Genomic DNA, 12859 nt, shown 5'->3' on the forward strand with positions numbered 1-12859 from the left:
CAGATGTTCTCCTTGGAGACCTCCTCCACAAATATCTGCTGTTTAGGCCTCTGAACTCTTTATGCTGTCAGAGGCCTAAAGCTGCTGTAACAATCATACAAAGACCATCCACAGGTGTTCTGTCAGCTGTTTATAAAAACAGTTTGATGAATCCTGACCTGAGTGTTTCCAGTCTGCAGTTTTGATTCTTCAGTCCAGCAGACAACTGCCTCACCCCTGAATCCTGCAGGTTGTTGTTACTCAGGTCCAGTTCTGTCAGACTGGAGGACTGGGAGCTGAGAGCTGAGGACAGAGCTGCACATCCTTCATCTGAGAGGTTACAGCTACTCAGTCTGAGGAGGGAATAATGAGATAAGCAATAATCTGTGACTTTCTCTCCTATAAAAACAACAGCAGTATATTCATACATATCCCTCTATATCTGTGCTTACAGAGCTTTGCTGGAGGCTTTGACCACTGGCAACAGCCTCAGAAGAGCCTCCTCTGAAGCAGAGTATTTCTTCAGGTCAAACACATCCAGATCTTTTCCTGATGACAGTAAGATGAAGACCAGAGCTGACCACTGAGCAGGAGACAGTTTATCTGTGGAGAGACTTCCTGAACTCAGGGACTGTTGGATCTGCTCCACTAGAGAACGATAATTCAGTTCATTCAGACAGTGGAACAGATTGATGCTTCTCTCTGGAGACAGATTCTCACTGAACTTCTTCTTGATGTAATCAACTGTTTCCTGATTGGTCTGTGAGCTACTTCCTGTCTGTGTCAGTAGGCCTCGTAGGAGACTCTGATTGGTCTGCAGTGAAAGGCCCAGGAGGAAGCGGAGGAACAGGTCCAGGTGTCCATTTGGACTCTGTAAGGCCTTGTTCACAGCACTCTGGAAGAAGAGAGTCTCTTTTAGTGTTTCAGACTCCTGAGACTTTGATTGTTCTTCCATCAGGTTGACTCCAGAGTTGATGAAGGTCAGATGGACATGAAGAGCAGCCAGAAACTCCTGAACACTCAGATGGATGAAGCAGAACACCTTCTCCTGGTACAGCCCTCTCTCCTCTATAAAGATCTGTGTGAACACTCCTGAGCACACTGAGGCTGCTGAGATATCGATGCCACACTCTGTCAGGTCTGATTCATAGAAGATCAGGTTTCCTTTCTGCAGCTGCTCAAAAGCCAGTTTTCCCAGAGACTCAATCATCTTCCTGCTCTCTGGACTCCAGTGTGGATCTGTCTCAGCTCCTCCATCATACTTGACCTTCTTCACTTTGGCCTGAACCACCAGGAAGTGGATGTACATCTCAGTCAGGGACTTGGGCAGCTCTCCTCCCTCTCTGGTTTTCAACACATCCTCCAGAACTGTAGCAGTGATCCAGCAGAAGACTGGGATGTGGCACATGATGTGGAGGCTTCGTGATGTCTGGATGTGGGAGATGATGCTGCTGGCCTGCTTCTTATCTCTGAATCTCTTCCTGAAGTACTCCTCCTTCTGTGGGTCAGTGAACCCTCTGACCTCTGTCACCATGCCAACACAGTCAGGAGGGATCTGATTGGCTGCTGCAGGTCGTGTGGTTATCCAGAGGCGAGCAGAGGGAAGCAGTTTCCCTCTGATGAGGTTTGTCAGCAGCACATCCACTGAGGTGGACTCTGTAACATCAGTCAGGGGCTCCTTGTTGTGGAAGTCCAGAGGAAGTCGACACTCATCCAGACCGTCAAAGATGAACACAACCTGGAACACTTCAAAGCTGCAGATTCCTGCTTCTTTGGTTTCAGTAAAGAAGTGATGAACAAGCTCCACCAAGCTGAACTTTTTCTCTTTCAGCACATTCAGCTCTCTGAAAGTGAATGGAAACATGAACTGGATGTCCTGGTTGGCTTTGCCTTCAGCCCAGTCCAGAGTGAACTTCTGTGTTAAGACTGTTTTCCCAATGCCAGCCACTCCCTTTGTCATCACTGTTCTGATTGGTTCATCTCTTCCAGGTGGGAGTTTAAAGATGTCTTCTTGTCTGATGGTTGTTTCTGCTCTGCCTGCTTTCCTGGATGCTGTTTCAATGTGTCTGATCTCATGTTCATCATTGACCTCTCCAGTCCCTCCCTCTGTGATGTAGAGCTCTGTGTAGATCTGATTCAGAAGGGTTGGGTTTCCTGCTTTAGGAATCCCCTCAAACACACACTGGAACTTCTTCTTCAGAGCAGATTTATGTTGGAAAACTGGGTCAAAAAGTTCTAAATAAACAACAAATAAGATCAGTCAATACAATACACAGAAAATCTTCAAACTTTTCATTTCTCTGAGAATAAGTATTTGAACATGTGTTGTTCTGTGTGTTGAGACATCAGTAAATGTGTATTTTATCCAGCAGGTTAAATCTTTAGAGAAATCCTCTTACTGCTCTGCAGACGATCAGCCAGCTCCTCCTGCTTCATTCTCCTCAGGAAGTGAACTGTGATCTTCACTAATGCCTCTCTGCTGCTCCTCTGCTCTTCATCCTCATCCCCCTTCTGACTCTCTAAGTATTCTGGGTAATCTGGACTCAGAACCTTCTGCATCTTCTTCAGCTCCTCCTTCACAAAAGTGACCATGTTGTCCTCCAGCAGCTGGAACAGAATACTATATGAATGAGCCAATCAGACTGAAATCATGGAGCCAAACATCAGATCCATGTTGGACACACTGACAAACCACTGGTCTACAAAGTGCAGCATGGAGATGACTGTGAACAGAATAGATGGAAAAGTAGTTGTTGTACATGTACAGACCATAAATATGGAGTCCAGCTGTGTTCGATGCTGCTGGGCAGACTGACCACTGGGAACCTCTGAGCTCTGCTGGTCCACTCTGTGGAGGAATCATGAAGAATGAGCTCACATTCTGTCTGTCCACACAGAGACAAACACAAGGTAAAGCTCCATGAAGTGATGTGTGGATGTGAACAGTGAATCAGAGGACTCCCTGCAGTGGGAAAGCTTTACTAGTCCTGCTGATCCCACTGAGAATCAACAGCTCAGTCTGCAGCTGCTTGGAGCTTTCAGCTCACTTTGGTTGGGTCCAACAGCTCTCAGCAACCCCTTCAGAAAGCTTTCCCTCCCTGCTGAAGTGCCCTGGAGCAAGGCAGCCAGAGCCAGTGTGTGCTTGGATCAGACTGGTTGTACTGGTATGTGTTAGACAGATAGATGTTTAAAACAGACTCGTCACTGAGAGAACTTTATCTGTGTTCGTAAAGTTGTACCTTTGAACATCTGGGTGGAGCCTTTTCCCTGGAGTATGTATTATAGATCGATCAGTCTTCTGGCACTCGGAGCTGGGTTTAGGTTCAGGTGAGCCTGGTTTTTCCAGCTTTCTAAAGAACACAAAATAATTTCAGCACTGCACTCAAAAGACAAAAAGACAAGTGATGACAAAACATTTAAAAGGATATTTTTGAAATTCTTATAAGATATTCAAAACCATGTTTGTTTGTCTATATTTCAACCACCTAAAACAGACCTGACTTTACGTTAGAAGTCAGCTGCTTCACACTTCCTACACTGTGTTAAGAGCCAAAGCACAAAGGTGACACCTGCTGGACCAGCTGGTGTCCTACAGACACTCAGAAACACCTCCTGCAACATCCATTCTTTCCTCTGTGACTGCTGTGTTTGTGGAAAACATCCAACACACACCGCTTCACATATGAACATAGAAATGGATGTGAAACAGAGCTGAGCTCACATTAAACACATGTTGGAATAAAAACTGTTCAAACTGACTCTGCTACATTTTACTCTGTTACAACATTTACACTCAGCTCACCTCTTAAAGGATGGATGTTGGTCTGATTTGAAGTCATTACGATGATCCATTGACCGGTCACTCTTCATGGACACACAGCTGGGTTCAGGTCCAGGTCTGAATCTCTGCTGGATCCTGACAGAAAAACACTTGTTTTCTTCAAACTAAAGTATTCAGTGATAGTGTTTGAGTCTGCAGTGAGACGGCCCGTCAGAGAGTCAGTGTGGCTGCTGTGGAACAATGTTACAGCGCCCCCTTGTGGCAGCTCTGCCACTCTGCAGGCAGACGTCAGCAGGTGTGTGAAACTGGAAGCTGGATGTACTTTTACCTGAGAGAAAACAGGAAGACTGAAGCTCTGAGCTTTCAGCATGGTTCCCTGACTTAGTCTTTACTGTTTGTGTGATCAGATTCATTCTGCCACGGTCGGCATAAAACTATCTGTGTGTGCCAAGTATTTTATTTTGAAGGACACGAAACTATGTAATTAATGTAGATTAATAGAACATTGGACAACAAAAGGAAAGGACGAACTTTGGTTCAAAATTTAAATCAGGACAAATAAAAAGGCTAAAGGTAAGGTTTAGCACCATTTGAAAAGGAGGAACAAAGTATATTTCTGTGTACTTCAGGAATGTTTTGCATTAAATTAGTATAGCACAGGCTAATTGATGTAATTTGGAAATGGTAAAAATTACGTTTCATTTCTTTTATTTATTTATATGTAAATAAGGATGGATATATATATATATATATATATATATATATATATATCCATCCATCATCTGCCGCTTATCCGGGGGTCGGGTCGCGGGGGCAGCAGCTTGAGCAGCTTGAGCAGAGAAACCAGACGTCTCTGTCCCCGGCCACTTCCTCCAGCTCTTCCGGGGGGACCCCGAGGCGTTCCCAGGCCAGCCGAGAGACATAGTCTCTCCAACGTGTCCTGGGTCTCCCCCGGGGTATCCTCCCAGTGGGACGAGCCCGGAACACCTCCCCAGGGAGGCGTCCAGGAGGCATCCTAACCAGATGCCCGAGCCACCTCATCTGACTCCTCTCAATGCGGAGGAGCAGCGGTTCTACTCCGAGCCCCTCCCGGATGACTGAGCTTCTCACCCTATCTCTAAGGGAGAGCCAGACACCCTGCGGAGGAAACCCATTTCGGCCGCTTGTATTCGCGATCTCGTTCTTTCGGTCACTACCCACAGCTCGTGACCATAGGTGAGGATGGGAACGTAGATTGACCAGTAAATAGAGAGCTTCGCCTTCTGGCTCAGCTCCTTCTTCACAACGACGGGTCGGTGCAGAGCCCGCAACACTGCGGACGCTGCACCGATCCGCCCGTCAATCTCCCGCTCCATTCATCCCTCACTCGTGAACAATTCAATTTCAATTCAATTTCAATTTTTTTTATTTATATAGCGCCAGATTACAACAATTGTCATCTCAAGGCACTTAAGTAATATAGTCCAATTCAAGCCAATTGGAATTCAATTCATTGTAATCATAATCCAATTAATTCATATAGAGCTAATTCAAAAAAATTAATATCCTAGCTAAGGAAACCAACAGATTGCACCGAAATGTGTCTTCAGTCCAATCTCCCGTCCTGAGCGTGCCTGTGGCAACTGTGGAAAGGAACGACTCCCTTTTAACAGGAAGAAACCTCTGGCAGAACCAGACTCAGGAAGGGTGGCCATCCGCCTCGACCAGCTGGGGTTTGAGAAGACAGAAAAGAGGGAAAAGAGGGGGGAAAAACACCATAACGCCATTCAAAGGATATCTGTTGGAACAGGGAAACATAGGTTAATAACCACAATAATGTCACATGTACATAAAATCAATTTTGAAATTAAACAGGGGGAAAAAGAGAGCAAAGTGAGGAAAGGTGTGACAGATGAGGTCCCCCAGCAGTCTAAGCCTATAGCAGCTTAACTATGGGATGTTTCAGGATTACCTGAGCCATCCCTAACTGTAAGCTTTATCGAAAAGAAAAGTTTTAAGCCTAATCTTAAAAGTGGAAAGGGTGTCTGTTTCCCGGACATTTACTGGCAGCTTATTCCACAAGAGAGGGGCCTGATAACTGAAGGCTCTACCTCCCATTCTACTTTTAGAAACTCTGGGAACAACAAGTAAACCTGCAGTTTGGGAGCGAAGTGCTCTGTTAGGAAAATATCTTACAATTAAATCTTTAAGATATGATGAAGCTCGGTCATTAAGAACTTTATATGTCAGAAGAAGAATCTTAAATTCTATTCTGAATTTAACAGGGAGCCAATGAAGAGAAGCTAAAACTGGAGAAACATGATCTCTCCTGTTAGTTCTCATCAGAACTCTGGCTGCAGCATTTTGGATCAGCTGGAGGCTTTTCAGAGAATATGTGGGACAGCCCAATAATAAGGAATTACAGTAGTCCAATCTTGAAGTAACAAATGCATGAACTAGTTTCTCTGCATCACCCTGAGACAGGAAGACCCCGAGATACTTGAACTCCTCCACTTGGGGAAGGATCTCATTCCCGATATATATATATACTCCCCCCTGAGCTGTCACCTTATCGTGGTGGGGGAGTTTGCGTGCCCCAATGAGTCTGGGAGCTATGTTGCCCGGGGCTTCAAGCCCCTGGTAGGGTCAACCAAGGCAAACAGATCCTAGATGAGGGACTAGACAAAGAACAGCTCAAAAGACTCCTTATGATGAACAAAAAATTTGGACCTCGTGATCCCTTGCCCGGATATGGGACACCGGGGCCTCCCCCCGGAGCCAGGCCCGGGGGTGGGGCCCGGCAGCGGGCGCCTGGTGGCCGGGCCTGTGCCCATGGGGCTCGGTCGGGCATAGCCCGAAATCATGACGTGGGTCCCCCTTCCGACGGGCTCACCACCCGTGGGAGGGGCCAAGGGGGTCGGGTGCTATGTGAGCTGGGTAGCAGCCGAAGGCGGAGGCCTTGGCGGTCTGATCCTCGGCTACTGAAGCTGGCACTTGGGATGTGGAACGTCACCTCTCTGATGGGGAAGGAGCCGGGGCTGGTGCGCGAGACTCTGGAACCAGTCCCCTTGAGTATATATATATATATGTGTATGTATATATGTTTGCCACTCTTACGTTAGTTTAAGAGTGGCACATGCTTGAGAAAGTTATAAAACAAAATAAACATCAGTAAGGCTTATCTTTGTTCGACTGGGAGCTACAGGTTGATTTGGTCATTTTGTTCTCGTTTCTTCAGAAGGTCGTTTTAAACTGACGTCATTAAACACAACGTGTGAGAACGTAATATTTCTACATCAGCCGCCCTGTTCACTACATAATCAGCATCCTGTGAAAAAGTCACATCAGTGGACAGATATTCAGCAATATTCTCCCTTTGTTTTAACAAAGAGCTGCAGGACTGAACTAAAATATCACATTACACACATGATGCAGCTAATTAGTCTCATCAGAGACATCAAGAACTGATCCAAGTCTCAAGTAATTCATCTGAAACATGATGCAGCCTCCACTGAATACTGACAGATACTCACTTTTGGGCTGATGGAACATCATGCTGGAAATCAATAATCTGATCCTTTGACTGGTCGCTCTTAAAGGACACACAGCTGGGTTCTGGTTCAGGTTCTGGTTCTGGTTGGTTCCTGTGAATAAAGGTGGTTTGGTGATGTGAGTGCTGAGCTCTGACATGGAGAAGAGTCATGGACAGTTAGAGATGCTCATCTCACCTCTGAGCTTTGCTCTGGCTCTCATGTTCCCCACACAGAGTGGTTTTAGTGTCCTCACACTGATCCATGCTGCTGAATTCACATCAGCTCACACACACTTTCTACCTTCATCTGCAGAGGAAACACAAATCATTCATCTGCACATCAACTCAAATCCTCCTCTCCATCATTTGGGCTGTAAAAAGATCAGCTGCTGTACCTCCATCAGTCCACTAGATGGAGCCATGGAGCTACCACCCAGCACACTCATGATGATGATGGACCATTACGTACATTTACTGACATGAAACAGGACGGAGATCAACTGATTTAACGTCTGAACCAGAAACTGACTAATATGCTGTTAATAATAGTGCTGTCAAGAGATTAAAAAAAATTTGAGATGAATTAATTATGATCTGTAATTAATTGATCTAATTAATCTATTTTAATCTCACCTAATAGAAATGCTGAAAAAAGCCTTCAACTTGAGGTATTTCCATTTAAAATCATTACATTATTGCAGCAAATCAAAAGAGTGATAAATAACAAAAAAGCAGCTTTATGAAGTAATTTATGGTTTTTAACAGATTTGAACAGATGCTGTACGAGCCATTTACATTCCACTGTATTTGAGACTAGTCCCAAGCACTGCCTGCAACCTTTAGTTTCAAGCTTTTTTCAATCTCCAAATAATTAGAAAATAAAAATAAAATAAAACATCAAATCCATATAAAGTGCTGTAAGTTAACACATCAAAAAAACAGTAACAACACTTTTTAGATCAATAGAAGTACTGGACACTGAACTTGTTGCTTTTCCTCTGCTTCAGATAATATAAAATAAATAAAACAGAACCAGCAATCACAGTGCTGTTAGCACATCAAAAATAACATTGTTCATCATCACAAAATAAAGTGCTGAAATAACATCAAGCAATCACTTCTAATTGGGGTACAGATGACATGGCAGCTATGCTGACCTCATGCTTCTTATTTCTTCTTCTTCAGCCAGTCGCTGAGACAGACCAGCTTGGTCACATTTTCTGGGAGCAAGGCTGCCCTTTTCTTTTGTACTATGTGGCCTGCGAGACTAAACAGTCTCTCACAAGGTACGGAGGTTGCCGGGGAGGCCAGGTACTTGCGTGCCACGACTGACAGCTTTTCATAGGCTCCTGAGTGAGCATACCACCACTGCAGGGGACAGTCATCAATACTGATGCTGGGCTCTGCTCTGTAGCGCTGCAGCTCTCCGGACTCCATTCCATCTTCTTCTGAGTCAGACCCAAGCAGAAGAGCGCTCCTCCTCTTCTTCTGAGCTGGTTGATCATCCTCTGTGGAGGGCTGGAGAGTAGCTGCTCTTCTAGGCTCTGCTGCTTGGAGCATGTTTTCCAGACTGGTCCACACCTGAATGAATGAATGAATACATAGATGGACAGGTAGATTTATTTTATTTTGTGCAGCACTTTGTGTTGCATTTCCTATATGTAAAAAGTGCTATATAAATAAAGCTTGATTTGATAAAATTGGACTCAATAGTCCAGCTTATCCTTATAGTCTTTACTTGTTCCCTCTTTTCTCTTGGAAGACATTTCAAATCCTTGAAACGTGGATCCAGTGCTGTGGCCACCTTGAACCACGTCTCATTGACTACAGCTTGCCGTGCTTCCAGGTCCCTCTGGAAGGCATTCTTGAACTTCACCACATAGGCTGGATCATCATCAGTGATGTCCATGACACGGTCCAGATGGCGAAAAGCAGGCAGCACTACAGAGCAAGAGACGTAGGCCTCACCACCCAGCAGCTCAGTCACATACCTGTAGAGGTGGATAAGTTTGAAAAATAAACATCGCTGGACATTTAAATTTCCAATTTAATTGCCCCGAGAAGTACTACCTAATGTTCATTCATTTTTGGATGACACATGTGTAGTTTATTTCATTAAAATGGACAGGTGTTTATTTGGGCTTACCTGCATGGTTCAAGCAGGACCTCCAGCCTCTGCAGTTTCCCCCACTCAGCTTCGGTTAGCATGACCCATCTGTGGTTGTTCTGTTGGTCCAACGTAGCCTGGACAGCCTCTCGGTTGCATAGGAGGCGTGAGACCATTGCGAGTGTCGAATTCCACCTGGTTGGTACATCTTGTATAAGTTGCTCGCTTTTTTTTTCCAAGTGCAACTTGTTGCTGGTTAAGTTCTGTGGTACTTGCAGGGCTTTGTTTGAAATGGCCAACAATCTTGCGGCACTTTGCAAGTACACCAGCAAACCCACTGCCATCGAGGCAGACTGTGATGGTCCTCTGGAGAATGTGAGCATTGCAGGCGATGTGCTCATATGGAAGGGCTCTCATAGCAGCCAGCATGTTTGCTGCGCTATCTGTATCGATGGTGGATATCTTATTTTCAATTCCCCAGTCATTTGCCACATTGAGGAACTGTTCGGCGCATTTATCAGCAAAGTGCCTGGTTTCTGTTTTCATGACGGTCAGCGCAAACGAGTTGAGGTTCCACTCACCATCAATAAAGTGTCCGGTCACCCCCAAATAGCTGTGGTTGCCAGCTGAGGTCCAGTGATCTCCGGTTATAGCAACAAAGTTGGGCGAATCCTCCACCAAAATCTCAAGTTTGTTTTTCTTTTCGCCGTCGTACATCTTGCTGATTTTGGTCGTCACTGTAGTCCTGCACGGTGGCTTGTATGATGGGTCATTGGACGCAGTTTGCAACACCTCTGTTAACCCCTCGTCTTCCACTATGTTTATCGGCCTGCAGTTCATCGCTATCCACTTGGCAAGAACATTCGTCAGCCTGTCGGTCGCAGACTTGCTCATACGCGGGATGTTCTCCTCGAGTTTAGTTTGGCGAAGAGCTTTGCTATAGATCGCTAAATTGCTAACGTTAGCTGTGGCTGCACTCGCGACTGGGTGCTTTGCGTTGATGTGGTAGGCTAAACTTGAGCTACTTCGGTGGTAAGCAAACTCCTTCTTACAAAGAATGCAGATCACTCTACCTTTATCAATGGTGCCGTCGAGGCGTTTGTGAAATGTAAATTTTCCATTCATTGGACCGACAACTCTTACATGCTCCTCCATTTTCAAGTCTCCTCACCTTGCCCAACTACAGTGGGAGCCTATCAGCTTATCCCAAACCATCCAAACACAATGACAGCCAATCAATGTCCACTTCAGGGTGTGACAGACCATTGATTTCCAACCCAAGTACAAGAAGCCCAACGTATAAAAACGGATTTTAAAAAAAGGCAACTGGCATTCAGAAACAGCAAAATTAGAGATTAAAAATTAGATTAACGTGATTAAAAAATATAACGCACTAAAAATCCCTGTAATTAATTAATCTCCATTAACGCGATAATTTGACAACCCTGGTTAATAACAGAACCTTCTACCCTGGGAAGGTTCCATCTTTGTCTGTAGGTTCCATCTTATGTTTAAAAGTACAAATAAAATGTCTCTGATAAAAGCTGAATAAAACATCACAAACTGAGCCATAAAATAGAGAGAACATCTGAATCTACTCCATTTCATCATTAGACAATATTAGTGGATTATATGTTCCATCAGAGCTGCACACAGCTTCATAACTGACTACAGTCAGACACATTTTAACTGACATTCATGTTATTTTATTCTGAAAGGTGACACAGGAAGCAGCAGGAAGCTGCTGTGTCTGACTGTAATGGAGGAGCTGATGGTTTCATTCTATGAAGATCAGTTCTTCATGTAGAAAACAAACATCATCAGCTGATCATCGTGTTGTTTGATTCCAGTTCATCAATGATCTGATAATCATGGAGATTTGTCTTAAAACTCAAAAGTGATCAATGTTTTTTCTGAAATAAGAAGTGAACATGTTCCCCAAACATTACAGAGCAGAAACAAACAGCTTACAGGTTACAGGAAACCGTTCTGTTGTCATCAGAGAGGCTGGAATGCAGCATCAATCAGGTCCGGCCTCTGAGCCCATGAATTTGATTAACTGAGGAATTAAAAGTGAAAATGTTTTTAAAAGTTTACCTTCAGCTGAACAGCAGCAACAAGTCTCTGAAGGTCACAATAACTTTCTATGATGCCTTAACAAGCGTTTCTGTGAAGAGATGCAGAGCAATAAAAGATTCACTGATCTCCTCTGAAAAGGAAGAAATGTAAAGTTGAAACATTTTTTTAGGAAAGCTAAAGTTGTTTAAGTAGAGTAAATGTAGCTTATTGCTTCCAACACATGAAGTTACAGAACCAGACAAACACTCAGAAACTGAGCCAGATGCTGTGCTAACAGCCAGAATTCAGCACACTGCGGGCTGGGCTTACAGTGGATGCTCTTTGCTCAGGTAAAAGCTACAAATCCTAGAAAAGCTCAGATAAAGTTCTGCAGTGACTGTATCTGCCAATCAACAAGCCAGTGTTGTTCTGAAATATGATTCTTTGCTAAGTCTGACCCTCTTTGGTCTGTAGTGAACCTATTACAGCACTGTCAGATGCATTCAGCTGGACTTCTGCTCAGTGGGTGTTATAGGGGGATAAATCCTTCACAAAGACTTTCCACAACCTAAGAATCTGTTAAAAAATTAACTTTCCATCTGCTTTTTTAAACTTACTGTGGACAGGCGTGTAGAAATGGACTGAAATGTGGTTTTGGAGACCATTCTTACAGTGGATGCATAAAGATTGTCCCTGAAGGTTAGTATGCAGGGTTCCTGCTCAGAAAAGAGCTGAAAACCTAAAGAAATTATCTAAAATCCAAAGCAATGTCAGTTTCATGTCCTCTGCTGCAGAAAGACTGTGGACAAAACACAAAGCCAGATTCTCCAAATCCTTCCCATTTTTTCAAAACGGAAACCAACTCTTTAAAATTATGTGTATATCTATATGATGAATATTAGGAAATGGGCTCTTAATGCCAATATTGTGAAAGAAATATGATTTATTGTCTAATTCTTTTCATTATTACATACATGTAACAGTGCCTTGTTTCGTAGAACCTGTCAGCTAATCTATAAATGATCATATTTATGATTTGGTGCCTGTTTTCAACACTTCACATTGTTAATGAAAAACATTTCCATTGTAACATTTGTTTTAATCACACCATTATCACTAATATGTTACATTATCTATTATCTATTTTATATTTTTATTATTTATTTCAGTAAAATGTCTTACATTAATGTGTTTAACTGATGACAGGGTGTGACTTTGTTTCAATCATTTTGGAGGAAGGGGGGCGGTGGACTGTCTCAGCTCAGGCCGCATTCAGAGGCTCAGACAGCGGGAGAGAAGCGACTCATCTCCGCCTCAGGAACAGGCTGATTCAGGCAGGAAGAAATGCCACAGATCGTCAGAAATGGGAGCTATGCAGGAACAACGACTCCGTGTTTAAGCCTTCACCATCATTCTAGTCTGC

At 43.9% G+C, this 12859-nt stretch overlaps 3 protein-coding genes across 6 annotated transcripts in view; all 3 read right to left on the reverse strand.

The window, feature by feature from the left end:
- LOC140295807 (uncharacterized) overlaps positions 1-3915 on the reverse strand; it is a 38075-nt gene extending 34160 nt beyond the window's left edge. Inside the window, exons 1-4 of the mRNA XM_072379682.1 lie at positions 3782-3915; positions 2749-2827; positions 2379-2586; positions 432-2214 (exon numbers count right to left, since the gene is read on the reverse strand). Of these exons, the coding sequence (XP_072235783.1) occupies positions 432-2214; positions 2379-2586; positions 2749-2827; positions 3782-3849 (2138 nt within the window). The 5' untranslated portion in view covers positions 3850-3915. The remainder of the gene's footprint in view (positions 1-431; positions 2215-2378; positions 2587-2748; positions 2828-3781) is intronic.
- LOC140292301 (uncharacterized) overlaps positions 1-12859 on the reverse strand; it is a 148407-nt gene that overhangs the window by 57523 nt on the left and 78025 nt on the right. Inside the window, exons 1-3 of one of the 4 annotated variants that reach the window (XM_072379481.1) lie at positions 11476-12197; positions 7468-7578; positions 7273-7383 (exon numbers count right to left, since the gene is read on the reverse strand). The exons of 2 other annotated variants lie outside the window; for them this stretch is intronic. In XM_072379481.1, coding sequence (XP_072235582.1) covers positions 7273-7383; positions 7468-7535 — 179 coding nt within the window. In that variant the 5' untranslated portion in view covers positions 7536-7578; positions 11476-12197. Of the gene's footprint in view, positions 1-7272; positions 7384-7467; positions 7815-11475; positions 12198-12859 lie in introns of those variants that run through there. One more of the 4 variants, XM_072379479.1, reaches the window with a different exon arrangement.
- LOC140292917 (E3 SUMO-protein ligase ZBED1-like) lies at positions 8035-9715 on the reverse strand. Its single transcript, XM_072379498.1, has 3 exons — positions 9418-9715; positions 9010-9262; positions 8035-8852 (listed from the first exon to the last, which is right to left on the reverse strand). The coding sequence occupies exons 1-3, from the start codon at positions 9552-9554 to the stop codon at positions 8439-8441; spliced, it is 804 nt and encodes a 267-aa protein (XP_072235599.1). The 5' UTR covers positions 9555-9715; the 3' UTR covers positions 8035-8438.

Source organism: Leuresthes tenuis, unplaced genomic scaffold (assembly GCF_036924035.1).
Source record: "Leuresthes tenuis unplaced genomic scaffold, fLeuTen1.0.hap1 SCAF_1, whole genome shotgun sequence".
Taxonomy (NCBI): domain Eukaryota; kingdom Metazoa; phylum Chordata; class Actinopteri; order Atheriniformes; family Atherinopsidae; genus Leuresthes; species Leuresthes tenuis.